Source organism: Ochotona princeps, chromosome 6, assembly GCF_030435755.1.
Source record: "Ochotona princeps isolate mOchPri1 chromosome 6, mOchPri1.hap1, whole genome shotgun sequence".
NCBI lineage: Eukaryota > Metazoa > Chordata > Mammalia > Lagomorpha > Ochotonidae > Ochotona > Ochotona princeps.
The window spans coordinates 9,575,319-9,592,604 of NC_080837.1; the positions used below are offsets into that span (position 1 = coordinate 9,575,319).

The window sequence follows — 17,286 nt, forward strand, 5'->3', positions numbered from 1 at the left end:
CCCAGGATACCAGGCACCCTTCAGGTCACAGCTGGAGGACCAGGGGTGACAGCCAGCCCAGCAGGTTACCGTGTCAAAATCAGAGTCAGAGCCCAAAGGAAACAGATTTCCCTCGGGCCAGCAGCTCCACTTGGATGGAGAGGAAGCAGTTTTTGAATTAAACTACCCAGAATAATAGAGCAGTGCAATACTCATGTTCACTGAACCGTATTTTTCAAACTAAACATTTTGCATTTTCTATTTACGCTAATTATGCAATTATGCTTAAATTAGAAATGGCTTCCAACATCTCATTAAATACTTGAGGGTACAAAACACTGTTCAAAAACAAAGTGGCCAAAATGTAGCCTACCACACTCCAAGGGCTCCTGTGCCGCAGGGCATGCAGTGCACGCCGCTACAGATACACACCTTGCAGATCTTCCGTTTCAGGGGCTGCTTTGTCCACAGATGTACTGTCCACTTGGGAAGACGCTACAGATTCTGATAAAAGTGACTGATTTGATACAGGGCTAGAAAACAAAAGTATTCCCATTAAAAAAATATTTATAGAAAACATTAACTAAGTGATATAATAAGAGGTAAATGTATCTATAAAGATGATTAAACATGAAACAGATCATGGAAATAGAGACTAAGCTGGACCAGAAGTTTACTGCTTTGAAAACAAAGCAGCCACGTGACAAGCACGTGATGACAGAACCCTAACGCAAAGCTGCAGAGTGTATTCTGGCACTCCAGATCCTATATCACCTGTGAATCAGAAGAAACCACAGTGTAGAAACACACATACACGCACACGCTCCTAACAGCAGACCAAAACAAATGTTTCCGCATGCAAATTTCCAAACGACCTATCTTCAGAGTGAGAAAGAAAAACACACTACAAAACAGGTGTGTACTACATATATCATGATATTAAGTAAAGAGGTTCTGCAATAATCATTGTTTTTAATTCCAAGCACTCACATTTCCAGGCTGACTAAAATGCGCAGAACAAGCTTCAAAAGAACTTCAGGGGAGGGTCAGGGCACATCAAAAGGACAAAGGTAAAGATGTCTGCAAGGGAAACCTAACGTTTCAGAGAGAAACATCTCTGGCCAAGATGAAAGCAGCAGAAAACTTCTGGTAACCAGTACATAGTGTCAGACAGATCCATTTAGACCTGTTAATCCAGAAGTGCTTTCACGAGGTTTTCCTTCATACGGCTCAACAAAATCAGCACATGTCCATTCCTTACGTCCCGCCGGCTTGCACACTGGTTGCAAGGCGACCCTCACCTTGGCTGCAGAGATGGAGAGTCTGCCACCAACTGCACCTCAGGGCCGCTGCCATCTGCACACTGGGCTGGTAGTGACTCCGACAGGCGACTGGCAGGAGCTGCTGGAACAGGACCCCACCCGGTCAGTGATGTCATGCTCCAGGCAGTGCAAGGCCTGCTTTGAGGAACCCACTACCGCTTCTCACAAAGCACACTAGGCGGAGTTCACCTTTTGCTGTACAATATGTAGGTTCATTAGTTTTAGCTATACGTTTTCCAGTAGTCTTCTAATAAAAAGGTTATTCAACTATTTGTTGTTTTCCCCATTCTCCCCTGAAGAGTATATTAATTTTAACCAAGAAGGAAACACATATAAATTGCATGTATACCCAAATCCTTAAAAGCTAGCACTATCTACAAACGAGACACAGGTTCAGGTTCAGCACACTATGCACTTCTCCCTACCGTAACTGAAAAGTAGCAACTTAGATTCATTCAATATTAGTCTTATAATTTCTTGGGAAGTTTCCTTTAAATAGTTCTAGTTTTGGGGTTGAAAAACAAACAAAAAACAGTAAGAAACACCTCAGATGAAATGAAAAATCTAACATCCCGAACTTAAACCACAGAGAATCTAAACATTCAGACACTGACCTCCGTGAGTCACCCTACACTAATACCTGTAAAACCCTGCTGTTACATGATCCTTTTCACATGACTCCATCCACGACCTCTGACACGCAAAAGCATAAAAAACCAAAGTGGGATTGGGCACTGCTGCAGCTGAGACACTGTGTGGGCTGCCAGCATCTCACACTGCAGTGCCCAGGGTTCTACCCTCGGGACTGCTCAGCTTCCTACTAATGCCCATCCTGCAGGGCAGCAGTAACAGCCCTAACAGTGAGGCCCCCACAACTGATTATAGCTTGGGCTTGGCCTGCCACCGTCCTGGATACGTGGGCATCTGACCAGTGAGCCAGCACAAAGGACATGTTTCTATTTTTCTCTCTCTGCTTCTCTCATGAGTAAAATAAACCCAGGAGGGTGGGAAGACCACTACTCAAATTTAAAAAAGGCTGTATCTTTCCTGGTCTGGAATAATCCACTATACCTGCCTCCAACTGGGTCCACTACAATTACACCCAGTCCTCTGTGCAGGCACATCTGTATCCTTTATTTCAGCTACCCTGACTGCACAAGGCACCCCACACAAGTGAGTCAGAACCTCCTGAAAGCCCGCTCTTCCTTACCTTACTGGTGGCAGGCCTCCATTTTAACAAAGTCTGAGCAGGGGTTCACATTACAGCAACCCAACGCAGTGGATCTATTCGAAGTTCAACAAGCTGGGATCCATGACCCTCTTATTCATCAACATGGGATGCAAAGTGTGGCTGCTTTGAACGTGGTCATGTGAGCACAATGTGGGAACAGGAACTGTGTGTGCTGCATACAGTGGGTCCCATGTGTATATCAACTCTGAATACTGCTGTGTCTTAGCAAAATTACTTACCAGGTGGGCTTATTCTACCATTACTACTGTTCTGTCTTTGAAGATGTTCTTTGTAGCACACTGAACACATGCCATTTGTGCGAGGGTTTCCATAAAATCCGCAGCCAGTGGAACAAAGCATAGGCACTTGGCTGTGATTTGTTTCTTGAGCCATGTTCCTCTGTTACACACCTGAAAGACGCACTGAATTAGCGAAGAATGCACACTCAAGCCTCCATCACACACGATACAAATCTGCCTTTCAAACCAAGACAAAAATTCACTACTCACTCCCACCCCTCCTCAAACCACTTCATGTAGCACTCCCAAGCCTAGGGAGTTGAACAAAAGCACATCTCCTACACTTACTCCAACCTACTCCACCTACCAGGTCTGTTCCTGTTCCTGTGTTTTGAAGATTTAACTTCATTTGAATGCTAACGAAAGCCCTCAGGGCTCAATCAGTGTGGACTCCTTTCATAAGCAGAAATATAAATTGCAGTTTTGCTGTATATTATTTAACTCCTAACCATTTATGTTTTTGCTCAATATTAAACTTGTGTAATTTATCTTGTTTAAAAAGCATTTACCAATATCTGGCGAAAATAGAGAATTGGGCAGAATGTTAATGTAATGGGGAAGTAGTTCAGTCTTGCCAGAAAGTAATTTAGAACCCACTTCACGAATCCTGCAAAGGTAAGTATTATTCTAGAAGCAGTCACTTCTCTTGCACAGACCTCTTCACCACAGTAACACAGCATAATCAGAAAATGAGTAAGATGTAATAAATAAGGGTTGACAAACTGAAAGTCACCCAATTGTCATCAGGGGAATGGATTTTTCAAGCATCCTACATATTAATCGCAAAGCCACAAAGTCTTTAAAAACGTTTTAAGAGTACATTTTGGTGAGGAGCTGCTGGTAGTGAATGCACACACCATGAACTACACATACACTGTGCTGCCAACTAGGACTAACAGAACATCCATTAATCATTAAAAAGAGCAGCAAAGGACAGATCCAAGAATGGCAACGCCAACGGCAACTTTTCTCCCCTGATTTATATTTTCTTGAGTCTTCATAAATTCTCTTAAACAGGGCCCAGCACGGTAGCCTAGCAGCTAAAGTCTTCGCCTTGAACGTATTTGGATCCCGTATGTGCACTGGTTCTAACCCCGGCAGTCCCACTTCCCATCCAGCTCCCTGCCTGTGGCCTGGTAAAGCAATTGAGGACGGCCCAAAGCCTTGGGACCCTGCTCCCACGTGGGAGACCCGGAAGAGGCTCCTGGTTCCGGGCTTTGGATCAGCTCAGCTCTGGCTGTTGCAGTCACTTGGGGAATGAATCATCAGATGGGAAATCTTCCTCTCTTGTCTCTCCTCCTCTCTCTATATATGACTTTGCAATAAAAATAAATCTTAAAAAATTTCTCTAAAATGAAGATAAAACTTGTCTAATTAGAGGTAAACTTTTTTTTAGGTGCCTAGATTCATAAAGCAAAAAATGAGGGCCCAGCGTGGCCCAGTGGCTAAAGTCCTCGCCTTGAACGCCCTGGGATCCCATATGGGCACTGGTTCTAATCCTGGCTGACCCACTTCCCATCCAGCTCCCTGCTTGTGGCCTGGGAAAGCAGTTGAGGACAACCCAATGCCTTGGGATCCTGCACCTGTGTGGGAGACCTGAAGGAAGTTCCTGCCTCCTGGTTTTGGATTGGCACAGCACCGGCTGTTGCACACACTTGGGGAGTGAATCACTAGACAGAAGATCTTTCTCTATCTCTCCTCCTCTCCGTATATCTGACTTTCCAATAAAAAAAAAAATCTTAAAAAAGTAAAATGAGCAGGACAGAGGGCTCAGTCCAGGGCTGCCGCGACCAAGGACCTTTTTGGAGTCACATGAGGGCAATAAAACATGGCAGCAGGTGCGGGAGCACTGCGTGCTGCTTCTCCCATACATACAGCAACTCGCTCGCTGGCATGAACAACATGACAGAAGGCAGTAACAGGATCTTTCTGATTAAAATAACCTCCTAAGTGAAGGTTACTCCCAAAAGGAAAAAGGGTGTATGTGCAATCAAGACAATTCCATGCCCAAAGACCACACAAGGAGGAAAACGCTTTGCTGCTCAAATTCCCCTGAATTACTAAACTGGGATGGAAAGCATTTACTGTTTACTGTTAACAGATTTTTCTTTACCTTCTTTTCTTGGAGGAAAGATTTTAAGGGGCCATTTTTGAAAATCCAGAAAGTTAGGGTGTTTGATGTACAAAACAAAGCCTTAGTACCTGCCTTTAAACCCTAAAACTGTGGTTTGGGGCCAACCACCATTCTTTCCCCAGAAGGACTTTATTATACCCACACAACTTCATCCCCTACCTTTCAGCAGCCCTGTTTGCACAGGAGAACTAATGTTAAGCACATGCGCACCCCTCCACTCTAGGCTCAGCAGCTCTCTGTACTTCTCCCTGCAATGCTTGGTTTGGGTACCAGGTTACTGCTGCCCATGATAATACCATGACCAGTGAGCGATGGAGCCAGGATTCGAGTCAGGCAGTCTGGCTCCAGCACAGCACACACTGTTATACCAATGATTCTCTCAGTGTGGTTCACAGGCTCCTTTGAAGCCCAAGCAGTTCTCAGCGTAACATTAATGAGTGCTCCCTCATTGTTTGGACACAAGCAGCGGTGGTGGGAAAGCGGCTGGTGCACTGCCAAGGAGCCAGAGCAGGGCAGCAGTACCAGTTTCCACCACCACGCTCTCCCAGCCAAGTGCAGATTTGCACTACATCCTACCCCAAACACACGTCTCGTCAGCATTTTGTGAGACACTGGGAAGCACTCACAAAGCATCTCAGTTACAGAAATAAGACTGAAGACAAACTTGTAGCCTATGGCAGTTTAGCTATTCAGCCTGAGGAACACAGTGGACATTTTCCTGAAAATGAACAGTGTATATCTGTCATTCTGACAACTAAACTAAGGACACAGCACTGTCATTCAAGTGAAGAAACAACAAAAGCTCAAGAATGCTAATAAGTGCTTTTGATGAGATCAATTCTATCAAGGAAGTATGCTTAGTCAAGGCTTAATGAACATTTCATCTTCACAAATCAAAAGAATTCGTACCTTCCAAGTGACCAACAGAAGATGGTACAAAATTAGTCATGAACCAGAGACCTGTTTAAAGTAAAAGGGCAATGAACTTTAACACGGCAGGATAAACATTTTTATATGGTTTCAAATCCCACACTGTAACTCTAAGAAACTACAGTTGGGGTGTAGCTCAGCAGGCTCAGTCACAGCCCTGTTTCGCTGGTATCCCATAATCAAATGCCAGATTGAGTGCCCGCTGCTATACTTCTGATCCAACTCCCAGTGCTGGTGCCTAGAAAGGCAGCAAAGGATGGCAACAATGCCTTGGCCTCTGTCACCATGTGAGAGACTCAGATGGAGTTCCAGAATCCCAGTTTTGTCCTGGCCCACCCCTGGCCAGTGCAGCAATTTGGGGAATGGACCAGTAGATGGAAAACCTCTTTCTCTGTTACTCTGCTTTTTGAAATATATAAATAAATCCTAAAACCATGACAATATTTTTCAACATACATATTTTATAAAAACTAATACACACACACTACCAATAGTCGAATTTAGGCATAAAATCTTTTGAGACTCCACTGCTATCAAATATGTACTTTCAACACAGGCAGTAGCAGACACAGATTCTTCAGGAGAAAGATGCATCCTCAAACTCTTTTCCTGTTCACAAACAAAACACACATTTACCTAAGCTACCCTACCTAAATGGATGCACAGCATTTATGCACGGATTTAACATTTTACACAAGTGGAGGCCAATTAGGAATAAAATGTCTGAACAGATTCTTACAGATTATAGAAAAACTTTGGTTACTCCAGTCTAATTAATGATTATCTGATCATGTTGTAAGACAGGAATTAGTGAACTTTCCCCACCGATACTGGCGAACCTTTCATTATACAGGAAGCAGTCACAACCAACCAGAATACTCGATTTCTATGAAAAGTCAACAAACACTGTTCAAAGCACAATGGAATCAAACTTTTATAGTACAGTACTCACTTTGGAACAATGAGGTTATCAATGTTATAAAAAAGTAACACTAGGGCCCGGCAGCGTGGCCTAGTGGCTAAAGTCCTCGCCTTGAATGCCCCGGGATCCCATATGCACGCCGGTTCTAATCCCGGCAGCTCCACTTCCCATTCAGCTCCCTGCTTGTGGCCTGGGAAAGCATTGAGGACAGCCCAAGGCTTTGGGACCCTGCACCCGCATGGGAGACCCGGAAGAGGTTCCTGGTTCCCAGCATCGGATTGGCGCACACCGGCCCGTTGCAGCTCACTTGGGGAGTGAATCATCGGAGGGAAGATCTTCCTCTGTCTCTCCTCCTCTCTGTATATCTGACTGTAATAAAATAAATAAATCTTTAAAAAGAAATAAAAATAAAATAAAATTTAAAAAAGTAACACTAATAATTTCCCAAGCCAAGCTTCCCTACACAGCAAAAAAATTAGCAATGATTTACTTAATTCAAGATCTATAAAGAAAGATTTCACAGGCTACTTAAAAGTAACCAAGCATATACACTTTTGGGACATAAAACTTACCTTTTTGTAATGATTAAAAAGACTAAAAACTATGAAAGAGTAATTCTGCTGCTCAGTTTATTATGAGCCAACAACTAATTTTATTGTTTATATCCGAATTATCTTAAGCTTCCTCCCATATTTGATGTTATTGATACCCTCACTTTTTAAAAATGAGCATGAGTTCTTAATATTTTCATTTAAAGATTAATTTAAATTTTCATTCTTTCACTCAGTATTAAGGTTTTTCTTTTTAATTTATTAATTTTTTTTAAAGATTTATTCAGTTTATTACAAAGTCAGATATACAGAGAGGAGGAGACAGAGAGGAAGATCTTCCATCTGATGATTCACTCCCCAAGTGAGCCGCAACGGGCTGGTGCGCGCCAATCCGATGCCGGGAACCAGGAACCTCTTCGGGTCTCCCACGCGGGTGCAGTGTCCCAATGCACTGGGCCGTCCTCAACTGCTTTCCCAGGCCCCAAGCATGGAGCTGGATGGGAAGTGGAGCTGCCGGGATTAGAACCGGCGCCCATGTGGGATCCCGGGGCTTTCAAGGCGAGGACTTTAGCCGCTAGGCCACGCCGCCGGGCCCAATTAAATTTTTTTTTTTTAAAAAGGAGATTTCCAGAGAAAAGGAGAGGCAGAGAGAAAGATCTTTCATCTACTGGTTCGCTTCCCCAATGGCTGCAATGGTTGGAGCAAGCGCAGGGCCCAAGATCTGGACCATCCTGCACTGCTTTCCCAGGGCACAACCAGGGAGCTACATGGGAAGTAGAGCAGCCAGGACATGAACCAGTGACCCTAAGGGATGCTGATGCTTACAAGTGGAGATTAGCCAACTGAGCCACTGTGCCAGCTCTCCCTGCCCCCATCCCCAATATTAAGTAATTTTAATAACCACTGACTCTATGAGAAAATTAGCTTTGTCTTTTTCACTTCCAAAGTTCTTATGTGCACAAAAATTCAATACTAAGTAATTTAAGACTGCAGAGGAAGCTCATTTAATGAATGAATGCGACAGACGCTAATACAACTGCAAATTCAGCCTAGCTTCCTTGGCTTCGTTTCCTGGAGTTCCATCACTAAGTTTTCACTTGGAAATGTCATATGCTTTTATTTTCTTACTGTTACAGACAGCGTTTCATTAGTTTAAACTAAAATCTAATTGTCCCAGAGTCCTCCACCTAGATCAAATGCTCTGTATGACTCACCCACACCAGTCTACCTTCCCTGGAAAGTGAGCTGCACGAGAAGAGAACAGACTTGGGAGTGGTCTGAGTGCTAGCTTTGCCATTTAATTAACTGAAGAGCTGAATCTGCTCAGCTTCCCCAGGCTGGCTCCGACCATATTCAACAGCATGCAGGGAAAGCATCTAGTGCCTGGCACACAGCAGATGCCCAGCCTCCGTTCTTTCTGAAAGCACAGGCTCCCCTGTTCCGATCCACACCATGAGAGTTCCTGGAAACACACTTGCAGCTCCTTCCTCTGTAAACGTTACTCACTTCGGCCCTCTGCCTATAGTAAACTCACACATCTCAGGACTCCAGTGCCACATCCTAAAAGTCATCTTGCTTTACTTACTGGCCTCCCTGCCATCTTGAGGGGCTCTTGCTCTTACTATTCTCAAAGACCCCACATGTACACAACACATTGCCTAGCTAAACTCTTAAGTTTATTCTTCAAATTCACTTTACGTCTGACATGAATCCTATAAAATATTTTAATTAAAGGGGGTAGGGGGAGAAAACAGATTGATGAAAACAGTTTCAAACTGCAGCATTCATAATTTATATACTGAAAGTTATTTAGCAAGAATGACCAGTGGGGCCCAGCGGCGTGGCCTAGCAGCTAAAGTCCTCGCCTTGAATGCCCCGGGATCCCATATGCACGCCGGTTCTAATCCCGGCTCCTCCACTTCCCATCCAGCTCCCTGCTTGTGGCCTGGGAAAGCAGTCGAGGACGGCCCAATGCATTGGGACACTGCACCCGTGTGTGAGACCTGGAAGAGGTTCCTGGTTCCCGGCATCGGATTGGCGCAGCACCGGCCCGTTGCGGCTCACTTGGGGAGTGAAACATCGGATGGAAGATCTTCCTCTCTGTCTCTCCTCCTCTCTGTATATCCAGCTTTCCAATAATAATAAAATCTTAAAAAAAAAAAAAGAATGACTAGTGGTCTTAGGCAGTTTCAAAATACATATCCAATTTTCTCAAGTCATTGTTCTTTCTCCTGAAGGAAACCAGAAGGAAATTAATTTATAATGATGAATTAATCTAGAGAAACAGTAAACAAACTCGGATTAAATCTGACACATACCCATGTCTTGAGGGCCAGCACAACACTTTTTAAAAGTCACTTGTTTCTTGGGGGGGGGGGGTGTTTGGCATTAAATTATGGTTATCTGGGATTTTCCACATCCCTTATCAGAGTGCTTGAGGCATCTGAGTCCTATTCTAGTTTCTTACTGTAACTTTCAGGTAGCACCCACCCCTGGAAACCACAGGCAGCAGACGGCTCAAGTATCTGAGTCCCTGCCACCTGTCTGGCAGATCTACACTGAGTTCCAACTCCTGGGATTGGCCTAGCCCTGGCTGGAAACTGTGGCATGAACTAACTTGTGGTTAATACCTCTCTTTCAATTAAAGAAAGCAATTAAGACTGCCCTTAACTTTGCCTTTTTAAATCAATGGATAACTACTGCCCAGAAAGGGCAAATTCTCTTAGCAATTGCATAAAATGGAGACTCCACAAGAAAGTGCAGTGTGCTTTGTATGGGACCTCCTACTAGCTTCCCTGGTTGGTTTTCCCAACAGCAGCCCCTCATAAGAGGAGCACATCCTCCCATCCAGGGTCTTGGAATCAGCATTGCTAGGTGGCATGCAGCAATCTGCCAGGGCCAGCTGCCACGAGGGCACACAATACACACATTGAGGGGCAGGGCAGCAACCTCTGCAGAGCTAACAAGAAACCCAGGAAAGTTAATAAAGCAGCTCACAACTTACAACGCCTTGGGAAGAATGCTACTCACTGATAAAGTACGGGCTCTGACAAGGGTTCCTGCTGCACTAAGGAGGCTCTGCAGTGCGCTCGGTGTAGCACCCCAGTTCCCTACACCAGGCTGTCTTTCCTGCTGTTGCTGGGGCTGAAAGACAAAAAGGCAAGGGTGTGGTGGACAGGACAAGAGCTTGAAGGACACCACACACACTTCCCCAGGAAATAACTAATCCATCATTTCCAAGGTTCTAGTCTGTGCCAATAAAAGAAACCCCAGAGGTAATCCTAGGACACAGTAACCTGACTTCCTGTGAGGGAAGCCCTCATGGATGTTAAAGATAAACCTTTCCAGGAGAGGCCCCTGGGTAGCTGTTGGTAGCTGAAGACAGGTTTAAGAAAAATTCTAAAAAATCTTGCCTTCTGTGGCCCTCATCTACTATGTTCTGCATGATAATGCTTAAACCAGGTGTTGGCAAAACTTCCCTAAGGGACCTATCACTAACCTGCTTGGCTTCACAGGCCACACAGTTGCTGTGACAAACACTCAGCATCCTGCTGCCATGCTAGCTTGACTGCTCAACACAACATGAAAACAAAGGAGCCCTGTTGTGTTCAGCTAAAGCTCTACCTCTGGCCACAACTAAGATCTCTCAGAATTTTCACATCATAAAATAAAATGTTATTCTTAATTTTTTCCCCTTTTTATCTCCTGGCTTGACACCTGGCTTCAACAAAGACAGGTGATGAGCACATGTTTGCCAACTCGAGGATTAAACCAGGCGGTGAGTGTCATCACCTCAGAGGAGGTGGGAATCTGGGCAGGCACAGCTCTGAATGGAGGCACCTATGAGGTTCAAGTTCCTGGGAAACTTCACGCATTTTAGTTATGTACATATCCACCACCCAGTGAGATGGTGAACTAGAAAGGTTCACTCAGGAGCCCAGCGGCTAAAGTCCTCGTCTTGAACGCCCCGGGATCCCATATGGGCACTGGTTCTAATCCCGGCTCCTCCACTTCCCATCCAGCTCCCTGCTTGTGGCCTGGGAAAGCAGTCGAGGACGGCCCAAAGATTTGGGACCCTGCACCCGCGTGGGAGACCCAACAGAGGTTCCAGGTTCCCGGCTTCGGACTGGCGCACCTCCGGCCGTTGCGGTCATTTGGGGAATGAATCATTGGATGGAATATCTTCCTCTCTGTCTCTCCTCTCTGTATAACTGACTTTGTAATAAAAATAAATCAATCTTTTAAAAAAAAAGGTTCACTCAGGCTCACAGGTTCTGTCAACCTAGAGTGGATTTTCCTTCCCTACCCTTTCAGCTAACAGAAGCCCTACAACCTCTCTCAGCTGTGCAGGAAGAGCATCTCCCTGGCTTTGGGTGCGCCCTGACCCTCTCATCCTAGGGCTAGTATTGTCTTTAGGGGTGAGAGGGGAAGAAGGGAGCAGGCACCTAGGCAAGTGGCTCCAACTGACCAGTCTCCCCTGTGTTTTACTGGTGCTAGTGGGAAAGAAGCAGGGTTTGTTTTCGTTTTTAGGTTAACAGCAGTGAAACCAACACAAGCTAATACAGAAAGAACTTGCAAGAGAATTCAAGGTAAGCAAGGCTAACCAGTACATCTTGTCTGCATCCACCTCCAAGAGTACTGTTACCTGAGACCAATGCTGACTTGAGCTACTGTTCAATCCAATCCAGAGACCTTAGGAATTGAAGAATCAAGTCCCAACTGTGGCTTTCCTGATCTCACAGTGAGAGGACAAGGATGCAAATCAAATGGAAAAATACCCCCATTAGTTCCAGCCAAAGATATCCTACAGACAGTAAACCTACAAACACGCGAAGAAACCCATAGCTCAAGTGACACAGGTGGTTGTGGGGCCAGCACCCAGATAACCCAGGAGTTTCCGCAGACCTGTCTGACCCCCACACGGGAATGAACATTCTGCTGATTTTGAACACGGCAGCTGTTCCTGTCACTGAACTGTCACAAATGGAATGATGCAAGATGTACACATTTTGTCTGGCTTCTTTCAAACTGAGATTATGAAAATGCATTTATATCTAACTGTGATATCTTCAGTGCTGTGCCTTATATTCCATCACATGAAGAAACTACTTTCTACTCTGATGGGGATTTTGGAGCATTGCAGTTTAGGACTACTGCAAATATTGCATTTATGCACATCATTGCGTATTTTTAAAGAAAAAAAGATTTATTTATTTTTATTAGAAAATGTGCCTGGGAGAGCCGCAGGATGGCCCAGGGGCTTGGATCCTGCACACATGTAGGAGACCCAGAAGAGGCTCCTGGCTCCCAGCTTTGGGCCAGCCCAGCTCTGGCCATTTCAGGTCTTTGTGAACTAGCAGATGGAAGATCCCTCTCTCTATATATAACTCTGCCTTTCAAATAAAATTTAAAGAAAAAAAATGGGTAAGCAATCTATCTAAATCAGCGACTGGAAAGGTCACTTTCCCTAACAATGCTGTGATCTCCACATGTGCTGGTCTCTACCTGGGCTCTCAATTCCACTTTAAAAAAAAAAAAGGTTTTGAATTAAAATAGTCTTTGACTCTCAATGGGAGTATTGAAATCAAGTACTAAGAATCAGACTTCATGAGCTAAGGTTTGTTTGTCTGGCATCAGTTTGACTTCACCTCCAGACTGCTGGCTTCCTGGCTCTCTGTTTCTGTACAGACTCTAGATTCAGTTCATTAATTTCTATGTAAGACCCACTTTCAGCTGGAACTGCCCTGAATCTATAGCCATACCTATATATCCTTCAGTTTACTTAGACCTTCCTCTGGTTCCAAGACCTGTTCCACAGTGTTTATTGAAGAGTCTCAGACATCTCTTATTAGCTATTATCCCTAGGCATTTGATTTGTTTGAAATTTGTTAGTGGTACCTCAGTTTAAAATCTCATGCTTACCAGCCTCCGCGCTTGCACCCAAGGATTCCTGCGCCTGTTCTGCATTTCCCTCCACACTGAACCCATGCACAATTATCAGAGGCCTGTGAAGTGATGGCACGCTGGATACCAGGTACCTCACTCTGGGGGAAGAAAAGCGGCTGGCATGTAATAAATAAAGGCCCCTGGCCAACAGCTGTGAGTCAACCTGGAAGCAAATCCTCCAACTATGGCCAAGTGTTTGCACAACCACAGCCTAGGTTACCACCTAGACTGCAACCTAATGAGACCCTGAGTCAAAATCACATAGCTACACCGTTTCTGTATTCCGGTATGAAATGAGTGTTTGACTTCATGGAAACTTTAAAAAGCAATTTAAATGTTGATACCGTGCCTTCCAGCCACTAGCTGCTGGCGCTCTGCATCACACGGTCATTGACAGCTGAGTTCCTGACATGTCTGTCAGCAGTCAGCGACCATGGAGCAGTGAATCCCAATCCCATCTGATTCCTCAAGATCCTCTTATGGTTTCCCAACTCTGAGAACAGAAGCAAACTCCTCGCCTGACGCAGGCTTCCTCCTGACCTGCTCCCGCTACTTGACCTCTTCTGTTCCTACATGGATCACACAAACCCCCAGCGGTGCCAGGCTAGTATCCTGTCTCAAAGCCTTTGGACTCTGCTGTTCCTTCCAAGCTTCCTACCAGGGTCCTTTACCTCCTGCAGAGCTCTGTGCAATGTCACCTTTTCAGGAAGCTCTGCCAGTACCACCTTATTTAAAAAGCACCCCCATCATCTGTCTGAACCCTTACAAGTTGTTTAAATTCACTTATGCACACCTTCACTTACTCATGGATGCCTGCCAAACAGAAGGTATTCAGTATTTGTGGAATGCGTGAATATGTCCCGCCACCTTGCCAGCACAGTGCCACTCACAGCCAGGGATGTTATCCCAAAGCAGGAAACTATGAAGCTCTCTTTAAAAAAATGAAAGGAGAAATCTGTGTCTCACCCTGGTCAGTTACACAAGGCGTGCAGTCTGTAAACGGAATCGATGCCAAGCCTCTTATGTCAACTTTGAGACATCTTCTAGAAATCAAGCTACTGAAGCATTCATTTGTTCATCCAGTGTGTAGCTGAATACCTCTTTCTGTGCCTGGTATTGGTTCTAGAGCAGGAACTGTTGACAAAAATTTTTAGAAAACAGCCACGCCTATTTATTTGCATATTGTGTATGAAATTGAGTGGTTGCAATGGTCCACAGAACTTAAAATAGTTACAATTTGGTGCTTTAGAGGAAAAATTTTATAACCTATGTATGTGTCACTTGGTTTGTTGCAAGCTGGCTGTCCTTGCAGACTGGGATTTGCTCATTGTCGGTTCATATTTTGTGTTTATGTGGCTAATAGAACTGTAATTTAAGAGTTAAACGTGTTACCTATACAGAAAGGAAATTCAGACATTAGTTTCTGTCCCAAAAGTGTGTCTTTTGGAGTACCTGGCAGCCACTACACCACAAACGACCTTGAACAAGGAGCTGTTAAGGAGGGTAAAATTGGCTTTTAGTGCAGAGAGCACTGTTCTAGCTAGCGTCTACCTGTGAGATCAGTTTTCATCACAATAAAGGACACAGAGATGCATCACAGTGTTCCAGATAGCCAAATACTTGCAAACAGGTATTAAGCAGGGGCTGCGGCTGTGGTTCGGTGGGGTAAGCAACTGCCTGCAGGGTCAGCATTCCATACAGATGCCAGTTTGAATCCCAGGTGCTGCACTTCTGATGCAGCTCTCTGCTAAGGTCTTGGACAGCACCACAGGATAGCCCAAATGCACTGATGCGGACATGGCAAGAGCTGGATGGAGCTGCAGGCTCCTGCCTTCGCCCTGGCCCAGCCCACGCAGTTGCCTCTATTTGGGGACTGAACCAGTGGATAGAAGATTCCTTCTCTTTCTCTCTCTGCCTTTCAAATAGATAACACAAATCTTTAACAAAAAACAAAACCCTACATTATAAATCAATTCTGTAAACTGCCTAAAAATCACTTTACCCAGAGCTCAGACAAAATATACCTAAGGGCTACCAAGTTTCCTGAAGAATTGTTTCCTTTTCATTCATGGAGTTAGAGCTGATGAGCCAACCTTTAGTGTTCCAAATGGAACTGTGACATCAATCGATGCTACATTGATTACACCACACATTTGCTAGTAAATCCAAGCAGCTACACTAGCACTGCCCACATGTGAACTGAGAACATGAAGGGGTTGGAGGTGCCTAATGCATACAATAGACTGAGAAGGGGGCAGAGGGCAGAAGTCTATTCTACTGTGGTGGGGATGTTTCTTAGGATAGCTTAACTGGATTATGGCCTGCTTCGTGAGCCCCAGACCCTTAATCCATTACTTGGAGGACTTACACCATGCCACCTAGCCTGCCTCCTCTCAAAGAAAACAGGTTTAATGACGACTGTCATTTTCCAGTACTGGTGGCTCCTTCAGCCTGAAACAGCCCCACCACAGAACACCCTTACTGCATCTGCTTTACAGAGCAGAAAACCAAGGCACAGAGATGTGTCCATCCTTACACGGCTGTTCAAAGGGATGGGGGGAACCCAAACCCAGGCAGCCTGACTCTATGGCTTGTGTACTTTTAACCATGTTACTCAACACTCTGTCAGAGTACAGAACCAACGAGCAGCCCATGCTTCTGTGGAAAGGTGAGGGTAGCACAGCACAAAGGGGACAGAGGCACACACGCTCCTAGCACATTCCGCACCCCGAAACGTTCATCAGCTAATCTTTGTTTTAAGATTTACTCATTTTATTACAGCCAGATATACACAGAGAGGAGAGACAGAGAGGAAGATCCTCCGTCCGATGATTCACTCCCCAAGTGAGTCGCAACGGGCCGGTGCGCCAGTCCGAAGCCGGGAACCTGGAACCTCTTCCAGGTCTCCCACATGGGTGCAGTGTCCCAATGCATTGGGCTGTCCTCAACTGCTTTCCCAGGCCACAAGCAGGGAGCTGGATGGGAAGTGGAGGAGCCGGGATTAGAACCGGCACCCATATGGGATCCTGGGGCTTTCAAGGAGAGGACTTTAGCCGCTAGGCCACGCTGCCGGGCCCTCATCAGCTAATCTTAAGCACCCCTCACCATCAGCAGTGGGGAATGCCCAGTCCTTCCCAGGCAAGCATAGGAGGGAGTTGAAAGTCACAAAGCATACAGAAGACTGATGTTGAAGCTGCTGATTTGGAATGACCCATGAAGGATGATATAAATACCCAACCTTGGCAGAGACACAGAACATCGAGGACAGAGAATCATCTCAGAGGTAGAAAAGGAGAAAAGGAAATTGAGACCAATTTGGTGCCATACAATTTTCTCCAAAGTTCTTTTACAAGTACAGATTATAAAGTTTTCCTTTTCTACTGTGTGTTCTTTGCACTAAATCATTTCTAACAAAGTTTCATTAGTATGTTCTAAAGAGTTCTTTCATCTGAAATTTCATTCTTGACACTGACTTAAAAATGCCAGAGTGTTGAAGTAAACAAAACAGCAACACCAAACAAAGCCCAGTTTCACCAGCAAAAGGCCAAATGGCTGTAACCAGAGTCACGCCTGGTCCTACAAGCTTTGAGACTTCATCAGTGTGAGGTCTGTCATTGTTACACAAGACAGGCAGTTAAGAGGTTTCTCCTCAGAGCTACTAAAATGAGCCAGCCCCTTGAGACCCCACACTGTGTGAGTCAGCAGTGCTCACTGCCGATGCTGACCGGGAGGGCCTCCCACCCCGGCATCCCAGAGCGACAGCTAGCCACATGGCTTCTCCTGGTCTCCACACGTGCCCTAGGGAAGCATGCCCAAGCAGACCCACACTGAGAGTGCTCTCCACACGCTTTCTACGTGTCTTCTCACTCAGGACAGCTGCCAAGGACAGTCAATTCTGAGTGTCCTTCAACCAGCAAACTTGACATGAAAGAGAAAATAAGTGAATCCAAGTACACAAGGAGGTAACATTCC

The 17,286-nt window shown here is 45.1% G+C and overlaps 1 protein-coding gene across 5 annotated transcripts in view; it reads right to left on the reverse strand.

The window, feature by feature from the left end:
* The window catches only part of ZFAND6 (zinc finger AN1-type containing 6), a 56,182-nt gene that overhangs the window by 10,623 nt on the left and 28,273 nt on the right, over nt 1-17,286 (reverse strand). For 2 of the 5 annotated variants that reach the window (XM_058665551.1, XM_058665552.1), the window contains exons 2-5: nt 5,875-5,925; nt 2,772-2,942; nt 1,281-1,383; nt 412-512 (exon numbers count right to left, since the gene is read on the reverse strand). In XM_058665551.1, the coding sequence (XP_058521534.1) occupies nt 412-512; nt 1,281-1,383; nt 2,772-2,925 (358 nt within the window). In that variant the 5' untranslated portion in view covers nt 2,926-2,942; nt 5,875-5,925. The remainder of the gene's footprint in view (nt 1-411; nt 513-1,280; nt 1,384-2,771; nt 2,943-5,874; nt 5,926-17,286) is intronic. The other 3 variants (XM_058665550.1, XM_036495393.2, XM_058665553.1) reach the window with 2 other exon arrangements.